General features: G+C 45.0%; 1 protein-coding gene across 1 annotated transcript in view; it reads right to left on the bottom strand.

Annotated features, from left to right (window-relative positions):
* Positions 1–6,289: 6,289 nt before the first annotated feature.
* LOC139264099 (RING finger and SPRY domain-containing protein 1-like) overlaps positions 6,290–18,098 on the bottom strand; it is a 159,775-nt gene continuing 147,966 nt past the window's right edge. Inside the window, exons 5-8 of the mRNA XM_070880187.1 lie at positions 12,290–12,348; positions 8,029–8,095; positions 6,556–6,626; positions 6,290–6,514 (exon numbers count right to left, since the gene is read on the bottom strand). Of these exons, the coding sequence (XP_070736288.1) occupies positions 6,290–6,514; positions 6,556–6,626; positions 8,029–8,095; positions 12,290–12,348 (422 nt within the window). The remainder of the gene's footprint in view (positions 6,515–6,555; positions 6,627–8,028; positions 8,096–12,289; positions 12,349–18,098) is intronic.

The raw sequence follows: 18,098 nt of genomic DNA, 5'->3' as shown, positions 1-18,098 counted from the left end.
TAACACTGATAGCTTCACCTCACCTTCACATACGTGACACTGCTGCAAGCCTCACATCCACATCTCACAGCTTGCATACACTGACAGCTATTCACCATGACAGGCACATCAACCTCTCTCTTGCAGGACAATTAGCACATAACCAGTAGAAGCTAAACGGAAGGGGACAGGCACAGCTGCATGTCCTTACCTCACTGAAAGAGGTGTTGGTTGCCATCATCATCTTCTTCTTTCATATGATAGTAACAAAGCAAATCAAATGTCAATATCTAAGTCAGATATTCAGGCCAAAGCTTCTGGTGTAACAGCGTGGATATCTTGTAGGCTACCTGTAAATTACCATTCTGAAAAGGACCCGTTTATCCCGACTCTCTGCTTCCTGTCTGCCAACCATTTCTCTATCCACGTCAGTACATTACCCCCAATACCATGCGCTTTGATTTTGCACACCAATCTCTTGTGCGGGACCTTGTCAAAAGCCTTTTGAAAGTCCAAATACACCACATCCACTGGTTCTCCCTTGTCCACTCTACCAGTTACATCCTCAAAAAATTCCATTAGATTCATCAAGCATGATTTCCCTTTCATAAATCCATGCTGACTTTGTCCAATCCTGTCACTGCTTTACAAATGTGCTGCTATTTCATCCTTAATGATTGATTCCAACATTTTCCCCACGACTGATGTCAGGCTAACCGGTCTATAATTACCCGTTTTCTCTCTCCCTCCTTTTTTAAAAAGTGATGTTACATTAGCTACCCTCCAGTCCATAGGAACTGATCCAGAGTCAATAGACTGTTGGAAAATGATCACCAATGCATCCACTATTTCTAGGGCTACTTCCTTAAGTACTCTGGGATTTATCGGCCTTCAATCCCATCAATTTCCCAAACACAATGTCCCGCCTGATAAGGATATCCTTCAGTTCCTCCTTCTCACTAGACCTACTGTCCCCTAGTACATTCGGAAGGTTATTTGTGTCTTCCTTCGTGAAGACAGAACCAAAGTATTTGTTCAATTGGTCTGCCATTTCTTTATTCCCCATTATAAATTAACCTGAGTCCGACTGCAAGGGACCTACGTTTGTCTTCACTAATCTTTTTCTCTTCACATATTTATAGAAGCTTTTGCAGTCAGTTTTTATGTTCCCTGCAAGCTTCCTTTCGTACTCTATTTTCCCCCTCTTAATTAAACCCTTAGTCTTCCTCTGTTGAATTCTAAATTTCTCCCAGTCCTCAGGTTTGTTGCTTTTTCTAGCCAAATTATATGCCTCTTCCATGACCAGTCCTGAGGCAGTTGATGGTTGTCCACTGTTTGTGAGGAAGGTTTGTTCCTTCAGGCTGTACTGTAGGGTCCTCTATAAAGAATCCATTCCGTACGTCACAGTTCATCCAAACGTTTTGCCATCAGCCATCAAGGTTGAGGGGAGATCGCTGAAGGGCTTTAGCGATGGTCCAAAATGGCCTTCTAGACTTGAGACAGGTTGTTCAAATTGACCTGGATCGGCATGTCTTTCCTGGTGTAGCGGTTGTATTCTCTAGTGACTGCATACTCGCAGCATTGGTATGGAGGTGCGATGTTTGCAAGCACGGGCAGCCAAGGTGTTGGTGTCGATAAAAGCATACTGGTGATAATTCTCATAGTAGAATTAAGCATACGGACTTGATGGCCATGCCGGAGAGCAATACTCCACTGTAAAGTACAGCCGGGCGAGTGCTGCCGTACAGAGGTTCTGAGTGTGTGCTGCCCATGTGGATTGTCGAGTTTCTGAATCAAGTTGACCCTACTCCTTAGTTTCTTCCCAAGGATCTGGAGATGTTGTCTATACGACAGGGTGCAATTGAACGTGACTCCTAAATAGGGGTTAATTTTGGCATGGTTTACCTTTGCATCGCAAAAGGAGACTTTCAAAGTTTGTTTGCTTGACTGGTGTTGAGGTGGAATGTCGAGTTGACGGTCTTTTGCGGGTTTGGCCGAAGTTGTCATTGGCGGAAGTAGGCCTACATCCTCTATAAATTACTGGTCAGGGTCTTCTCTGTGATGGACAGATTCATGTTTTGCATGGCCAAGGCAATGTCATCAGTGTATAGGAACTTGCGGGACTCTGTTTTGGGCAGGTCTGTGTATAAACGTTGAATAACATGGGTGCACGTGGTCAGCGATGGGCTGAAACTATCAAAAATGACAGCATCCTCATACCTAATCCTCCTTCTCACCGCCCACTTCCCCCTCATCCCACAATGTCTTTTGATTTAAAAGCTGCAGATGGTGGAGGCATGCACCTCTTACATTCCCCGCTCCGTGCGATGCAACCCTTGTGCCTTTCTTCTTTCAGATGCACAAGGACTGCACCTTGGTTAGGCAGTGATGGAAGAGCAACAAGTGGAAATGAAGAACATAGTGATTGTAGGATTCACAAAATTCTGGGACTCCTACTCAATAGACATGTGTCTGGAATTTAAAAGGGAACTGTGTTAGACTTTTGGAGGAGAAATGTGGACAGAAATATCTCACTATTAGGTGCCTTTGGACTAAACTAGGGCCTTTGAGTTTGGACATTTTAAATTGTATGCTGGGTCTGCATAGGGAAATGAGATCCTTATTGGGCTGCTAACCCACCTGGGAGGCAGGTCCCAGGGAGACATTAGCAGTCTAACAAAAGCCCACTTACCAGGGACCCAGACACATACATATTTTAATAGTTCTTAAAACGGCTATACAGAAAAACCCTGGCATCAGCAAAACACACAATGGACAGTATCAAGACCTGATTCCATTCGAAAACCCCATCAACACCTTTGGGAATCTTGTATCATGCTAATGCTCAATCAGCCCACCAAAATTCTCACAAAGGGATCACATTAGAGTTAATCAGCCTGCCAAAATCGCACAAAAGCAGTCATCAAAAATCAATTGTGCACTCAGGTATAACTGGGGGCCTTGGTAGTGACTTTTTTGGGCTGTGGTAACCTTTGGGCTGAGGAAACACTTTTGAAGAAATGTACCTGAGAACACTCTGGAAAAGCACTTGGACTCTGGGCTCTTTGACTCTGGCTTTGAAACATCTAACTTGCCACACGAGGTTACAGCAACGTAAAAAGAACCTAACAAGAAGCCTCGGAGTCACTGAAAATCCAATAATCATCCAGCGCTGAGTCAAGGAAAAAACTTATTTAGCATCAAAACGTCGACCAGTGCTAATACCGAAGACACCGCAACCAGCCAAATAATCCACAAGATTGAGGAGAGAGAAAGCAGTGTGCAACTGGTCTAAACTGTGGAGAAATCCTTTGGGGAGCATAGTCCCTTCAATTTCAGAGCCTAACTTAGTTAGTGTAGTAGTGGGAGGTGTTTTTCTTTTCACTGCATAACCTCTGTACCCGTTGCGTACATGTTTTCCCCCTTTTTCTGTACATTTTGTTATATGCTATTAAGTTAATTAGTCTGGTGGGCTATTTTCTAAGTAAAATATTTCTTCTTGCACCAAACAATTGTCTGTCTACATCTCTCACATCCCCTAAATAATTCCAAGCACTAGAACTAAGGAGTGGGACGATTCGAACCGTCAAGGTCAGAAAAGGCTGACAAACCCACCACGCCCTACATGATGCAGAAGAAACACCATCTCTCGATTTCACACTTGCAGCCACCAGGTCAAATACTGACACTGAGCGTTATTTAGAGGACAGCTTAAAGGTGGGATCTGCATGTGGCACGAGTGTCCTGCAGCCAGGGCAGATAGCAAGGACAGCGCAGGTGCCAGCTCGCTGGAAGGTGAGGTCACACACGAGTTCTGCTGCAGAGACTCAGATGAGCAGTGAGATGGGGTGGGCTACAGAAGAAGGCTGATGGGTATGCACAATGTAATGCTTGGTGCATTGGTAGGCCTGACAGAAAGTCTGCATGCAATGTCAAGGAGCATAGAGGAGGCCAGCACCAACTTGGGACAGGGCTTTGTGGAGAGTTTGGAACTCATCCTTTCCAGCATGGGAATGGTGGCCAACTCCATTAGCACATTTGTGGACCCAACCATGATGCAGTGTCTAATGACCAATGTCTCAGCTTCCATAGCAGCACAGACAGAAGTCACCCAATGTCTGGGTGCTGTATTAGAAGCTCAGACTGTTGCCATCATGGCTGTGAATACCAATATTCAAAGGGGCTTGCAGTGTGCCATGGCAGCCCAGGAATCTGTCCTCCAACAGATTACTAGGAATGCTGAGGCTTTGTGGAGCACCGACCTGCTGTACTCTCTCAGGATGACAGGATTTATCCTCCAACCACTGCCAGTCCGCCAGTGCCCTTGCTGTTGCCTGTCAGCCAGCCAGCCCAGACTGCTCCAGCCCATGCTGAGGTGGTGCAGTCCGAAGCCAGGCCTTTTAGGCCCAGAGCTGCTCGAGGGTATCCTCCAAGGTCATCTGCAGTGGCCCCCATTGAAAGTCAGCAGCCTTCCACCAGCCATGCTGCAGCCATTCGGGTAGCACTATGTAGGAGCATTAGGACAGGCAAAGGCACACGGAGGACAGGCTCTAATGGAATGCACAAGGGTGATTGTTGATGTTTGTATGCAATAGGGCATTGTTTGATTTATAAATTTGTTTAGAATGTTTATCTTATATTGGCTTTTATTTTTGCATTGTAGACAAGTGGATGCTGTGATGGTCAGTAACAGAGGGAAAGTAAGGTGCATTGATAGGCCTGACAGAAAGCATGCATGCAATGTACAAGGGGGTCCTTGTACATAAACATAAAAAGTTAGCATGCAGGTACAGCAAGTAATTAGGAAGACAAATGGAATGTTGGCCTTTATTGCAAGGGGGATGGAGTATAAAAGTAGAGAAGTTCTGCTACAACTGTACAGGGCATTGCTGAGACCACACCTGGAGTACTGCGTATAGTTTTGGTCTCCTTATTTAAGAAGGGATATACTTGCATTGGAGGCAGTTCAGAGAAGGTTCACTAGGTTGATTCCTGAGATGAAAGGGTTGTCTTATGAAGAAAGGTTGAGCAGGTTGGGCCTATTCTCATTGGAGTTTAGAAGTATGAGAGGTGATCTTATTGAAACATATAAGATTCTGAGGGTGGATACGGAGAGGATGTTTCCCCTTGTGGGACAATCTAGAACTAGGAGGCATAATTTCAGAATAAAGGGTCGCCATTTAAAATGGAGATGAGGAGGAATTTTTTTCTGTCGAGCGTCATGAATCTTTGGAATTCTCTACCACAGAAAGCTGTGGAGGCTGGATCATTGAATATATTTAAGATAGAGATTGCCAAGTTAAGGGTTATGGGGAGTGGGCGGGAAAGTGGAGTTGAGGCCAAGATCAGATCAGCCATGATTTTATTGAATGGCACAACAGGCTCGAGGAGCCAAATGGTCTACTCCTGCTCCAAATTCTTATGTTCTTATGTTCTTAAGGTGTGGGACTGTTGATGAATGGGGAATGCCCGTAGTATCACAGTCAGATGAGTCGTTCATGGAGAGCCCAGCCAGAAAGCGGCTGTCTAGGTTACCTCCACCCTTCCTCTTTCTCCTTTACCTCCTCTTCCTCCTCCCACTCCTACTGCTCCTGCTCCTATAGCTGCTGTCAAGGGCTGTGCCCTCATGATGGTGAGATTGTGCAGAATGCAGCAGACCTTCACGAATCTTGACATCCGCTCTGCCGACTACTGCAGGGCTCCTCCAGAGCAGTTCAGGCAGTGGAAGCATTGTTTCAGCAAGTCAAATGTGTGCTCTATGCCATTTTATGTGGCAGCATGGCTTTCATAGTATGCATGCCACCCATATCTGCGTGGGTTTTGCACCGGGGTCATGAGCAGTGTTGTCAACGGATAGCCCTGTCACCCAGTAGCCCCCTCTGGTTTGCTGTGGTGGCTCAAATATTGATGGCACAGAGGACTGCCCCAGAATGAAGGCATCATGACTGGTGCAGGATACTGGGCATTGACCTGCACAATACATTGTGTATGGTCGCACACCAGCTGGATCTTGAGGGAGTGGAATCCTTTTCTGTTGCAACTCTGAGTTGACATGAGACACCCACAAAGTGGCATATGTGCCGTCAATGGCACCCTGCACCCTGGGAAAGCCTGCAATCCTCGTGAAGCTACATGCTTGCTCTGCCTACCTTCTCTCTGGCCTGAGATACTGAAATGTAGTCAGCTCTCTTGGAATACAGAGCCTCAGTGACCTCCCTTATGCAACAGTGGATGACACACTGGGAGATGTTGCAAATATCTTCTGCTCCAACCTAAAAGGAGCCCAATGCAGAAACATTCATGGCCACCGTCACCTCACAGCTGCTGGCAATGTGGTCCTCGACCTGCTCTGAGGTTGTAGTTGTGGCTGCAGCAGGTGGAAGATTTCAATGAGGACGTCCTTACTGAAGCGCAGAGGCCTCGCACACTGATCCTCACTGAGTTTCAGGTCGGTGACTTGCTCCCTGAACACCCTGGGTGGATATGCTGCTGAGAGCCCTTCCACCCGTCCTTCTCCTTCTGCCAGCAGCTTGTCCTGTCGTAGCAACAGCCAATAAAAATCAACCACAAACTAACCTGAAAGTGGTTGATGATTCCTTTAAATAGCGCTGGTGGGGGGTCCTTCCTGCTGCTGAAGATGTGTTCAGCTGTGCGAGTTTAAGAGAGGCTGTTAACTAGAACGTTGAGCTCCAAAATAGCAGCACTGGCATTAAATCAGCGTTGCATGCTTATTGACATCATGATTTTACTGCTCTGTATACTGGCAGACGCTCCCTGCGTGCGCTACTGCCCTCACCAAGATGAAGTCCGGCGTGGCTCGCATCAGAACTGTGGAACCTAAATAGCACTCATAGCACCCAATCAAAGGGCACTACAGATCAGAATTTTGCAGCCAGTACCTCATCCAAGTGACTATTCTTTATATGTGATCCAAGACGCTAGAGTACAAATTGGTCATGGCCTCATTTTGGGCACATAACCAATGGCACGCAGGATATATGCCCCAATAGGAATGTCCGAGGCTCACATAAAATTGGGCCTCTGGGTTTCACTTGAATAATTTCAGCGTATTGCCAATGCCAGTCTTGACTCCAAAGGCAGCTCGTCCAAGCCCAGCATCCAATTTTGGGCCACTTGCCTTGCCAGGAGTGACACTCAAGAAAGTCCGGGAGCGGGAGAGGGGAGGAGCGGAAGGACAATGGGATGGGGGCTGGTTGCAGGCAAACAGCGGTCTGCAAGAGTCCTGTGGAGCTGATGCTCCTGGCTCCATTTATTGGTGGCGATCGCTGCTTAGGTCACAGTGACTGCTGAAGAATCCTGAGTGGAGCATACGTGGAATCTGCTCTACCCATTGATCACTAGTGTAGTGCAGGGGTCCTGAGACAGGCATTAGGCCCCTCATTTACATATGTAAGGGACTTAATGCCTGTTTTGGGCGGATGCCATGGGTGCCTGGACAGCTGCCTATAACAATGTGCCTGTAACTGTGGCACTGATCGGGCAAGGGATGTTGCTCTCCAAAACGAGCCCTCGGTGCACCTGTTTTACAGCCGTGAGTGTTGTCACTTGACATTCACGGTGCTCTGGACGATCATCAATAGTGGGATCCCTGGCTATTGTTTTTCTCTACTTGAACTAAGGGATTTCAAGCCAAGTGTAAAGCCTCCAACATCATCTTGGTTACAATTAGTTAATTTAACAGTAACCGGGAATCTTCCTGGCATGTAAGATAATGCCATTACTCATTAAGCCATCAGGGGACCTGAGAATATTTCTGATTTTAATGGTAGTCCTATATATTGTGTTTAAAAATGCCTCGAGACTCATTCCCATTGCCTTAGTGATTGCATACTACTAAAATCAAATGTTCAGATATATTTTGTACCTTGTTCACATTACACATATTCATTATAGCCACTGGCAATGAAACATCTCTTTACAGAAAACAACTACCAGTGAACATCATTAAAATCACTCAACTGCTTCTTCTTCTTCACAATAAAAGCTACATTGTTGTAAAGCTAAGTATGAGATAATCAATTTACTTACTTGTTTGGCCAAACTTTTCTAATGCAATAAGTGAAAACAACATGGCAGCTGGATGAGACTGAAGACTCTAAAAAGCAATTGTCAGTAATGAGAAATACAGGCGATAGGAGGCAAAGTAGTAAGCCCTATTATAAGAACAGCAGAAATTGCTGGAAATACTCAGCAGGTCAGGCAGCATCTGTGAAGAGAGAAACAGAGTTAACGTTTCAGGTCAATGACCTTTTGCTCATTTCAGGAGGCCACCAGGGCCGACCAAAAAAAATACACAGACCAATTTAGCAGTTACACTGAACGCCCATGCAAATTATGTGTGGACCTTTGCCCTGATAAATTGGTGGGGGAATTTTTTGGGGGGCTCTGGTGATGTCCTGAAATGAGCACATTGCAACATTTCAGACCAGGATTACTAAATCGCTGCATCCCTTCTAGGTTTATAAAATAGGTGCAACAATGTTGAACTTAGTCTCCTCAATGCATGGACAAGGCCAAGCTTGTCTTGCCATTCCCAGGCAGATTGTTGATATATCAATCAACTATAATACAACATTTACCAAAAGTGCAAATATGTACAGATTATTGACACGTTTTCAACATTATTTTTAGTATCTCCTGTGGTAGAAATTGAAACTCCGCCTATTTAACACTGATTTACAGGTGTTAAACAGGTGGAATTAGGCCCAATTTCAGGGACCAATGTCCTGCACCCCAGGAGTCTCTAGAAAATATTTGATCCAAAATTTGGTTGTCATTTTTCAGGCGTTGGAGGTGGCAACCTAAAACAGGCATTAAGGGCCCGAATTTGGTGTTGATGTGGTGTACATGGCCTTTCAAAAGATTTACAAGAATGGTTCCAGGGATGAAGGACTTCAGTTACGTGGATAGACTGAAGAATTCTCCTTAGAGCAGAGAAGGTTTATGAGAAAATTTGATAGAGGTATTCAAAATCATGAGTGGTCTAGACAGAGTAGAGAGAGAGAGACTGTTCCCATTGGTGGAAGGGTTGAGAACCACAGGACACAGATTTAAGGTGATTGGCATACGGAAAAACATTTTTATGCAACGAGTGATTACGATAGGGAATGCATTGCCTGAAAGGGTGGTGAAGGCAGATTCAATCATGGCTTTCAAAAGGGAATTGGATAAGTGCCTGACAGAAAAAAATTTGCAAAGCTACGGGGAAAGGGCAGAGGAATAGGACTAGCTGAAGCACTCTTGCAGAGAGCTCGCATGGGCTCGACGGGCTGAATGACCTCCTTCTGTGCTTTAACCATTCTATGATTCTATGGGGGTGAAATTGCGTATCGACCCATTTGGGGGCGGTAACATTCGTGAGGCAGGACTTCCTGCGCCTGCATGGAAGTCCCACCCTGCGACCTTAATTCAGGGTACTGTCCCCGAGAGGAAATAGAAGAGCAATGTCGGGTGGAATGCCAGGCTGCACCATCATGGCACAGACCCCATGGAAAAACTCACATAGGCCAGGCCATAAGTCAGACAAAAATCTAAAATGGCGGCGCACACCTCCACTTTAACTTTCGTCCAGCGAGTGGAGTGCAGCCCGGTTCACAACCTGCGAGGCTGGTGCTGATATCGCCCACAGCAGCCTCATGGGGCGCTGCTCAATTTCCGCCATGGGGCGAAAACGGGCTGCCATGGGATGAAAACGGGTTGCAGTGCACAGCGATGATGTCATCGCCGGAGGCGCAGCGGCCCAGGGCGCTACCAGTTTTGTGCCTTCGCTAACTCCTGTGCAATTGTGTGGGAGCTGGTAGTGGCCCCCCCCCCCCCAGACGAAAACACATTTGCGCACTGTTAGTGCCCCCTGTGATTCGAAGATTTCAAAAGAATTTCATAAGAGCATGTTAACTATTTCTCTTTCATTTTGGATCTTGTGAGGGATTTTTCCTTGAGTTACATATAATTTCATGATTTGCTGAATATTAATCTCTATTGATAATAATAATCTCAGTGGGAATGCTTTGATGTAACTTCAGTTGGAGTGCACTGGAACAGCCAGAAACTAGGCTGGGTCCTGGATATACCAGGTCCTAGCCTTATGTTGAACAAGCTATGAAGGCCATTTGGGGCCAAAACCTCTGCCAGCCCCAAACATGGTTATTGGTATAAGTGGGAGCCTTCAGTGGTACCCAATGCATGGCCGATGGAGGTGTACCTGGTCGAACCTGGCATACCTTACTGAGAAATGGCACTTGTGGGGCCCACTTCCAGGTTCAAGCCAAGATTGAGGAGCAATTAAAAAATAATACTTTTGTTTCAATCTGGCCACCATAGAAGACACTAAAAACGGCCCAATAGTGGATAATCAAGGGGCTATAGGTAGGGAGGAACTTAATACAATCACTATCACTGATGAATTAGTACTAGGTTAAATAATAGGACTAAAGGCGGACAAGTCCACTGAACCTGATGCCTTACATCCTCGGGTTTTAAGAGAAGTGGCTGCAGAGATAGTGGATGCATTGGTTTTAATCTACCAAAATTCCCTGGATTTTGGGGCGGTCCCAGCAGATTAGAAAACTGCAAATGTAACGCCCTATTTAAAAAAGGAGGCAGACAAAAAGCAGGAAACTATAAACCAGTTAGCCTAACGTCTGTGGTTGGGAAATTACTGAAGTCCATTATTCAAGAAGCAGTAGCGGAACATTTGGAAAAGCATGATTCAATCAAGCAGAGTCAGCACGGTTTTATGAAAGGGCAATCATGTTTGACAAATTTGCTGGAGTTATTTTAGGATATAACGAGCAGGGTGGATAAGGGGGAACCAGTGGATGTGGTGTATTGGGATTTCCAGAAGGCATTCGATAAGGTGCCATATAAGAGGTTACTGCACAAAAGTTCACGGGGTTGGCAGTAATATATTAGCATGGATAGAGGATTGGCTAACAGAAAACAGAGTCGGGATAAATGGGTTATTTTCCGATTGGCACACAGTGACTAGTGGGGTGCCACAGGGATCGGTGCTGGGTCTTCAACTATTTACCATCTATAGTAATGACTTGGACGAAGGGACCGTGTGTAATGTAGCCAAGTTTGCTGATGATACAAAGATGGGTGGGAAAGAAAATTGTGAGGAGGACACAAAAAATCCGCAAAGGGATAAAGGACAGGCTGAGTGAGTGGGCAAAAATTTTGCAGATGGAGTATAATGTGGGAAAATGTGAGGTTATCCACTTTGGCAGCAATGATAGAAAAGCAAATTATAATTTAAAAGAAGAAAAATTGCAAAGTGCTGCAGTACAGAGAGACCTGGGGGTCCTTGTGCATGAAACACAAACAAGTTAGTATGTAGATACAGCAAGTAGTCAGGAGGCCAATGGAATGTTGGCCTTTATTGCAAGGGGGATGGAGTATAAAAGCAGAGAAGTCCTGCTACAACTGTACAGGGTATTGATGAGGCCACACCTGGAGTACTGCATACAGTTTTGGTCTCCATATTTAAGGAAGGATATACTTGCATTGGAAGCTGTTCAGAGAAGGTTCACTCGGTTGATTTCAGAGATGAGGGGGTTGACTTATGAGGATAGATTGGGCCTATACATATTGGAGTTCAAAAGAATGAGAGGTGATCTTATCGAAACTTATAAGATAATGAGGGGCTTGACAAGGTGGATGCAGAAAGGATATTTCCATTCATAGGGGAAACTAAAACTAGGGGACATAGTCTTAGAATAAGGGGCCGCCCATTTAAAACTGAGATGAGGAGAAATTTCTACTCTCAGCGGGTTGTAAATCTATGGAATTCTCTGCCCCAGAGAGCTGTGGAGGCTGGGTCATTGAATATATTTAAGGCAGAGACAGACAGATTTTTGAGCGATAAGGGAATAAAAGGTTATGGGGAGCGGGCAGGGAAGTGGAGCTGAGTCCCTGATCAGATCAGCCATGATCTTATTGAATGGCGGAACGGGCTCGAGAGGCAAAATGGCCTACTCCTGCTCTTATTTCTTATGTTCTTAAGGGGCTCCTGTGGGTACCACCGACTTGTGTCCTTGGTGGAACCTGGCACTGGCCTGGCCCAGAATTTCTGACCTTCTGCCTACGACGGGCATCCTGTTTGTGGCCCTAGCTGTGGGAAAAACTAGCATTGGTATGAGACTAAAAGAATCTCCCCCTTAACCCTGCGAATGCTGATGGTGTCAGTAGCAGATGTCTTGGCAGATACATCCTCGCACTTACGCTGGGCTTTCCCCAAACACGTGGATTTTCAAGACCATTATGGCCAATTCTAGTTTTTGATACTGACCAGGTTTTCCAGCAGATAGCCCAGAGTCCCTGGTGTCAACAGGCTTACACTCGGTGGACCTGTAGTAAACAAAGAGACATCAATCTTTTGGAATCTCACAATGGCCTTATAACGGCTGCTGATGCATACTGCAGTACATTAATTATGTTCATATAAAGGACCCTGCAAAATAAACCCAGCAACTTGTTTGTCTCTTTGCTCAGAAGGTAACATATTAATATTCACGTGTTCATCAATTTCACCTTCAAAACAATCACTCGGGTTATGACTTAGTCTGTAAGATTAGAAGAGTACAAAGCCATTTCATTTTCTCATTATTTATGTGAAATGAGTATGTCTGCAGTTAATAGCAATGAACTGACTATATTGTGTTTCACACAACACAGAAATGTACTGAGATTTATTTTTCATTTTAACAATAGTCACATAAGCCAAGATAAACTTTTAACAACTTTGACCACAGGATAAAGAAGAATTATTTCCATCCAGTTAGCAACAGAAAGTCAAAGCAAAATAAGGTAGGAGGCATCATTAGGTCCCATCTGTCTCATTGTATAGAATGGCCCTACTTGCACCTGCTCCAGATACAAGCACTCTATTCCCTCTCAGAGAAAAACCTGCGCAATGAAAAGGAACCAGAAACCAGGCTTAAAGGGTCTCCATCTACTTTTCCTTGTGCTTTACACCTTGGCAGTAAGCATTCCCTGTGACAAGCAGAAGAAAATTGTTCTTCAGAAAGAAGAAAATTGGAAAATAGCAAATAAATATATATAATGATATATATTGGCTAGCAGCACGGTGACAAAGGCATCATTTTTTATTTGCTAGTGCAAATGCAATGTACTTTATATTGTGTTTGAACCAAGTGTAATGCTAGTGACAGGTTGCCAATGTTCAAAAAAAGGCAAACAAATGTTAAACTTTCTTTGGATTTGTTTTCATGCAATCCATTGTTTCCTTGGCTTTGAAATGATGCCGTGTGAATGTTAGCATAAAACACTTCATATATTACTCTGAAACACCCAGAAATAAATGGGTTAATGCCTTTGTTAAAATAACAGACAAAGGGATTTCATACAAATGTGTTCACCATTTCTGTTGCTAAAATCCACACAGTGTAGTTCCAAAGTCTTGATTTCACAGAAAAAAAGGTATTGCATTTGACATCCTTTCTTTATGATACTAAAGGTATACATATTTGAGTCAATCAAGGTGTAATATTGCTGTAATTTTAAACAACTAAAATGATAATTAGTACTTAATATTACGAGTTGCAATATGTTCACTTAATTTGAAAAAACGAGTGCAGGATTAAGAGGAAATTTCAGCTCTTGTCTTCTATAGAGTTGAGGTTAGAAAATTCTGCATTTGGTTAGACATAAATTACTCAGATGTGTATAGGTAGTGAGAGATTTTGATTTAAAAAAATAGGCACCAATGGAAACCATGGTAATAAAGAAGACTGAGTGGAGCAGTAGGCTTGCAAATTGCACTTTTACTTCTGGCACCAGTAAATGGATTTGGACAGTTTCTGGTGGGCAGTAGCCCACAATATATAAGAAACTGTACCAATTTTCACAGTAATTTACAGACTGTCAGGGTGATACAATTTATGATGGTCCGTTAAAGCCGAGAGGCACATTTTTGGGTCTAGTAAACATAGAAACATAGGGGTCAAGTTTCGGGCCGCGCCTAGAATGGCGCAGCCCCGACCTGGACGCCCATTTTTTGCGCCTAAAAATACCTCTTAATTCTTCGGCTCCTTGCTGGTCCCTGTGAGCTCGGCGCGGCACGCACAGAGCAGCGGTGAGGGCGGAGCCACAGAGTTGTGCCGATTCTGCAAGTTGAGGCAAGTTAAATGAGGCAACGTCGTGCTGGCAGCCCTGCGCGTGCGTGTTGGAGCGCGTGCGCACATGCAGTAGCCCAGAAACATTGGCACTCGGCCATTTTTAAAGGAACATAAAGAAAAGTGCTGATTTGTCTCGTGGACCTCTGAAAAGGCTTGGGATTGAATTTTGGTGACTTTTTGGTGTCTGAAGGAGTGCTTTTAGCAGCACTGTTGAATAAATCACGTGCTGAAATCAGTGAGTGCTGCTTTTCACTGCTAAACTTCCAGAACAGGTGCTGCATAGGTGCATGCAAATTAAGGACTGTGTGTTTTGAAAAATAAGAGTGTTAATTCAATACAGTAGAACAATGTCCACCAAGAACAAAGAATTTCTTGCATGAGGAAGTGGAGGTATTAGTCAATGTCATTGAGCAGAGATGGCAGGAGCTAGATACCAGCAACAGAGGTCGCATAAAAGTGCCACCAAAAGAAATGAAGAAACGCTGGAACCAAGTTGCAGAAGATTACTGCGCAGTGGTGCATACCATGAGATCTGGAAGCCAGTGTAAAAAGAAATGGCACGACCTTGGTTAAGTAGTTAGTGTAAGTAATATTTTCCATTTTTAATGTAATCGTAATTATAACGTAACTATCTGTATGTCCCACCCTGCAGAAAGACGCACTCTGTAAAAAGTTATATTTTACTCTTTGCAGAAGAAATTGGTCCACAACAAAAGGGAAGCAACTCGAACAGGAGGAGGCACGCCCAATCTGCATCCACTGACACCCTTGGAACAGAGAGTAGCTGCTATGATGAGTCGTACATGGAGAAAAGCAATCAGTACAGCCCAAGCTGGGTCCGCATGCGAGGAAGAGGATAAGTCCTGAAAATGCATCGTGGCCCTTCAAATCAACCTGCTGCCTGGCCTGCTATGTATGAGAGTACTCATGTCACCCATCCTGCCCCCTCCCTTGCTGTTAAACATTTGACTGTTCTGATGTATTTTGCAGAATATGATGATGATGCCAACCCTGAGGATCCTGAAGATACAGAACAAGAACCAGTATAACAGATGCGGACGATCCAGACTTGATGATGGCGGCGATGACTGAAATGTCTACAGGGGAGAGAGCTTCTAAATTAATGTTTATGAGCCCCCATTAAGGGGCATCAGAGCTTCAACCCCTTGCATAGGTTCTGGTTCCACCTTCCATGGTTTTGATTCCGATGTTGCGGGTCCCAGTGGTGCTGGTGATATAATGGAGCAGTTTACACCCATTCACCCACCATCCCAGCCCACGGCTCGCACTCGAGTGCTGTCGTCTGGAACACCGAGCACCCCACCTTTCCAGCCCACGCCTCCCTCTCTAGAACTGCCGTCTGGAACACAGAGCGTCCCACCATCCCAGCCCACGCCTCCCTGTGTAGTGGTGCCATTTGGAACACTGAGCATCCCACCGTCCGTGCCCGTGCCTCCCAGTGTAGTGGTGCCATGAGGCAGACCCAGGCAGAGGAGGAGATTGGAGACACGCTCTCCTGAGATGCAGCGTGCATCAGATGTGGCTCGGTTTGTGGCATTGGGTATGGAGACCAATGAGCTTACCCGATCACTCATCGGTAGCTTCAGTGCAGTGGGTGAAGAGGTGACGGTCCTGACGGGAGCAATAGAAACATAGAAACATAGAAAATAGGTGCAGGAGTAGGCCATTCAGCCCTTCTAGCCTGCACCGCCATTCAATGAGTTCATGGCTGAACATGCAACTTCAGTACCCCCTTCCTGCTTTCTCGCCATACCCCTTGATCCCCCGAGTAGTAAGGACTTCATCTAACTCCCTTTTGAATATATTTAGTGAATTGGCCTCAACAACTTTCTGTGGTAGAGAATTCCACAGGTTCACCACTCTCTGGGTGAAGAAGTTTCTCCTCATCTAGGTCCTAAATGGCTTACCCCTTATCCTTAGACTGTGACCCCTGGTTCTGGACTTTCCCAACATTGGGAACATTCTTCCTGCATCTAACCTGTCAAAACCCGTCAGAATTTTAAACGTTTCTCTAAGGTCCCCTCTCATTCTTCTGAACTCCAGTGAATACAAGCCCAGTTGATCCAGTCTTTCTTGATAGGTCAGTGCCACCATCCCGGGAATCAGTCTGGTGAATCTTCGCTGCACTCCCTCAATAGCAAGAATGTCCTTCCTCAAGTTAGGAGACCAAAACTGTACACAATACTCCAGGTGTGGCCTCACCAAGGCCCTGTACAACTGTAGCAACACCTCCCTGCCCCTGTACTCAAATCCCCTCGATATGAAGGCCACATGCCATTTGCTTTCTTAACCGCCTGTTGTACCTGCATGCCAACCTTCAATGACTGATGTACCATGACACCCAGGTCTCATTGCACCTCCCCTTTTCCTAATCTGTCACCATTCAGATAATAGTCTGTCTCTCTGTATTTACCACCAAAGTAAATAACCTCACATTTATCCACATTATACTTCATCTGCCATGCATTTGCCCACTCACCTAACCTATCCAAGTCACTCTGCAGCCTCATAGCATCCTCCTCGCAGCTCACACTGCCACCCAACTTAGTGTCATCCGCAAATTTGGAGATACTACATTTAATCCCCTCGTCTAAATCATTAATGTACAATGTAAACAGCTGGGGCCCCAGCACAGAACCTTGCAGTACCCCACTAGTCACTGCCTGCCATTCTGAAAAGTACCCATTTACTCCTACTCTTTGCTTCCTGTCTGACAACCAGTTCTCAATCCACGTCAGCACACTACCCCCAATCCCATGTGCTTTAACTTTGCACATTAATCTCTTGTGTGGGACCTTGTCGAAAGCCTTCTGAAAGTCCAAATATACCATATCAACTGGTTCTCCCTTGTCCACTTTACTGGAAACATCCTCAAAAAATTCCAGAAGATTTGTCAAGCATGATTTCCCTTTCACAAATCCATGCTGACTTGGACCTATCAGGTCACCTCTTTCCAAATGCGCTGCTATGACATCCTTAATAATTGATTCCATCATTTTACCCACTACTGAGGTCATGCTGACCGGTCTATAATTCCCTGTTTTCTCTCTCCCTCATTTTTTAAAAAGTGGGATTACATTGGCTACCCTCCACTCGATAGGAACTGATCCAGAGTCAATGGAATGTTGGAAAATGACTGTCAATGCATCCGCTATTTCCAAGGCCACCTCCTGAAGTACTCTGGGATGCAGTCCATCAGGCCCTGGGGATTTATCGGCCTTCAATCCCATCAATTTCCCCAATACAATTTCCCGACTAATAAGGATTTCCCTCAGTTCCTCCTTCTTACTAGACCCTCTGACCCCTTTTATATCTGGAAGGTTGTTTGTGTCCTCCTTAGTGAATACCGAACCAAAGTACTTGTTCAATTGGTCTGCCATTTCTTTGTTCCCCGTTATGACTTCCCCTGATTCTGACTGCAGGGGACCTACGTTTGTCTTTACTAACCTTTTTCTCTTTACATTTCTATAGAAACTTTTGCAATCCGCCTTAATGTTCCCTGCAAGCTTCTTCTCGTACTCCATTTTCCCTGCCCTAATCAAACCCTTTGTCCTCCTCTGCTGAGTTCTAAATTTCTCCCAGTCCCCGGGTTCGCTGCTATTTCTGGCCAATTTGTATGCCACTTCCTTGGCTTTAATACTATCCCTGATTTCTCTTGATAGCCATGGTTGAGTCACTTTCCCTTTTTTATTTTTACGCCAGACGGGAATGTACAATTGTTGTAGTTCATCCATGCGGTCTCTAAATATCTGCCATTGCCCACCCACAGTCAACCCCTTAAGTATCATTCGCCGATCTATCCTAGCCAATTCACGCCTCATACCTTCAAAGTTACCCTTCTTTAAGTTCTGGAACATGGTCTCTGAATTAACTGTTTCATTCTCCATCCTAATGTAGAATTCCACCATATTATGGTCACTCTTCCCCAAGGGGCCTCGC

This window comes from Pristiophorus japonicus, chromosome 5, assembly GCF_044704955.1.
Source record: "Pristiophorus japonicus isolate sPriJap1 chromosome 5, sPriJap1.hap1, whole genome shotgun sequence".
Taxonomy (NCBI): Eukaryota; Metazoa; Chordata; class Chondrichthyes; family Pristiophoridae; genus Pristiophorus; species Pristiophorus japonicus.
Note: the sequence above shows the minus strand (reverse complement) of the source record. Positions and strands in the feature narration are given on the sequence as shown.